Source organism: Myotis davidii, unplaced genomic scaffold (assembly GCF_000327345.1).
Source record: "Myotis davidii unplaced genomic scaffold, ASM32734v1 scaffold3669, whole genome shotgun sequence".
In the NCBI taxonomy this organism is placed as follows: Eukaryota; Metazoa; Chordata; class Mammalia; order Chiroptera; family Vespertilionidae; genus Myotis; species Myotis davidii.
Window position 1 is genome coordinate 36,505 of NW_006299511.1, and position 2,713 is coordinate 39,217.

The 2,713-nt window shown below is 34.8% G+C and overlaps 1 protein-coding gene across 2 annotated transcripts in view; it reads right to left on the reverse strand.

The window, feature by feature from the left end:
- Positions 1-581: 581 nt before the first annotated feature.
- Positions 582-2,713, reverse strand: part of LOC102757379 (UDP-glucuronosyltransferase 2B31-like) — a 22,759-nt gene continuing 20,627 nt past the window's right edge. For both annotated transcript variants that reach the window (XM_015571429.1, XM_006775198.2), the window contains one exon: positions 582-1,102. In XM_015571429.1, the coding sequence (XP_015426915.1) occupies positions 823-1,102 (280 nt within the window). In that variant the 3' untranslated portion in view covers positions 582-822. The remainder of the gene's footprint in view (positions 1,103-2,713) is intronic.

The window sequence follows — 2,713 nt, forward strand, 5'->3', positions numbered from 1 at the left end:
GTGTCTGTGTCCTATGGTTTTGCTAATATGCATGCAAACAAGTCCTTTGGTTGATCTCTAACACCCCCCTCCCCTGCCATTTGTCTCTGGATCTATTTTTGTTCATCAGTTTATGTTGATCATTATATCCCACACATGAGTGAGATCATGTAATATTTATCTTTCTCTACTGGCTTATTTCGCTTAGCATAAGGCTCTCCAGTTCCATCCATGCTGTTGCAAATGGTAAAACTTCCTTCTTTTTTATAGCAGCGTGGTATTCCATTGTGTAGATGTATGGTAGACTTTTATCTCTAATATTACATCAGTACATTCAGAATCATAAACATTAATTTAAGCATTAAAAAATTAAATATGCATTTGTTTACTCTGTAAAGCTTCAAAATTAAATAATGCAAATGTAAACAGTGATTTCAACTCCTTAGTCAATTAACCCTACCATACACACAGAAATGCCTTTCCCTATTTGCAAAATAATATTAATATTTAAATAGACTACTTAATGTTCTTATGTTCTGTGTAATGTTTGAAACACAGTTAAGCTAATGTTTTGGTATAACTTTGCAATTAGAATAACAAATTTAAAAATATATTCATATGGCTTTATTTTTGGTTGACTTTTTATAAGTTTTTATGTTTGGCATGACATATTTATAACTCTTAACTAGGTAGTCACTTGAAAACAAATTTGGATCTGAGAAGCTAAATTGTGAAAAGTAAGGTCTTCACAGGAGATAGTGACCCTTACATCGCAACTTCTTGCTGGAATAAAGTGGAGGAGTCCTATCTACGAGGCATATCAGCTTCAGGCCTTTGAAACAACTACTCTCTTTTTTTCTTCTTTCCTGTTTTAAAAAACTTCTGACAACAAAACAGAACACATTTTGTGATAACAAATGTAGCAGTTGCCACACAGGCCAGCAGGAACCCAATCACATCCAAAGAGTGGTACTGGAACCAGGTGAGGTCGTGGGCGGCTGGCCGAAGATGTTTGGCTCCTTTGTGTCGCATGACAAACTCGATCCAGAAGACCGCTTGATCTAGAGGTTTCACTGGTTGGTCATGATGAATTCTTGATAATTTCATAGCATTCTCCTTATATCTAAAGGAGAAGCACAAAGATATCAACATTGAAAGAAAGTTAATTTGCTTAAGCCAATTATTCCCAATGAAAGTTGTGGGTTTTTTTAAATTAAAAAATATTTTTATTGACAGATCAGCATGGCTAATTGGTTGAGCCTAGACCCATGAACCAGGAGGTCACTATTAGATTTTGTGTCAGGGCACATGCCCAAGTTGCTGGCTCGATCCCCAGTGTGGGGTGTGCAAGAGGCAGCTGATCAATGATTCTCTCTCAATATTGATGTTTCTATCTATCTCTCCCTCTCCCTTCCTTTCTGAAATTAGTAAAAATATATTTAAACAATATACACAAACATATATCATATGATTCTGTTATTATGAAATATACATAAGGACTAATCTATAAAGACAGAAAGTTGATCAATGGTTTTTTGGGTGAGGAGCTGGGAGGTGACTTCTAAGGCATATGGAATGTCTTTTTGGGATGACAAAATGCCCTAAGTTTATATTGTGATAGTTTAATAGCTTTGTAAGCATACTATGTATATTAGAATTATATAATTTAATTATGAATTTTATGGTATGTAAATACTATTTCATAAAGTCTATTTAAATGATTATAATAAAATAAATTTTTGAATGTAAAGATATTTATAGTTTCAGAATTTTAGATATTGAATTTATTTAAGTAAAGAATTTATGCTTTTTCTTCTAGTTTATCACTCTTCCTTTTATGTATTTTATCATATTTTAAAAATGTGTCCTTATAATTATTACATAACTTTATAATATTGGAGGAAAAAATTGTTGCACTAGATGGCTCCCCATTAAATACATGGGGTTAAAATGCATCTTTGAAATAAATGAGTGGTTGAAAATAAAAGTAGATTTAAGATGGGTTAACTCATGTTAATAATGTCAAAACTAGCCTCTTAAAAATGGGATGAAACTAAGATACACTATTGACAAAATAATCTATGTATAAATACCATCTATAAAAAATATGTGATACTTACGAAGGGTCATTAATGACAGTCTTCAACGCATTGAGCAAATCTGTACTTGAAATAGTGTTGAAGTCCAATCTGACAGCTGCTCCCTTGGTCTTCATGTGAACGATGTTATCAGGTTGCTCCGCAAACATAGGAAGGCCCACCATAGGGATCCCATGGTAGATCGCCTCATAGATGCCATTGGTTCCACCATGAGTTATAAAGGCTTTGGTTTTTGGATGACCTAGGATTGGGTGAATTTCAGCAAAAAATGAATTATAAGTCGGTTTGGCTCAGTGGATAGAGCGTTGGCCTGCGGACTGGGGGGGTCCCAGGTTCGATTCTGGGTAAGGGCATATACCTGGGTTGTGAGCACATCCCCAGTGGGAAATGTGCAGGAGGCAGCTGATCGATGTTTCTCTCTCATCGATGTTTCTAACTCTCTATCTCTCTCCCTTCCTCTCTGTAAAAAATCAATAAAATATATTAAAAAAAATAAAATAAAAGAGGAACTGATATATTTCAGGGGCACCTGTACACCCTTACTGTGGATTAAACCATTGGTGTAAAGAGAGAATTAGGAGGGAGCGTGACAATTGGGAAAGTGTTGAGCTATTCTCTCTGAGAGGAATTACACA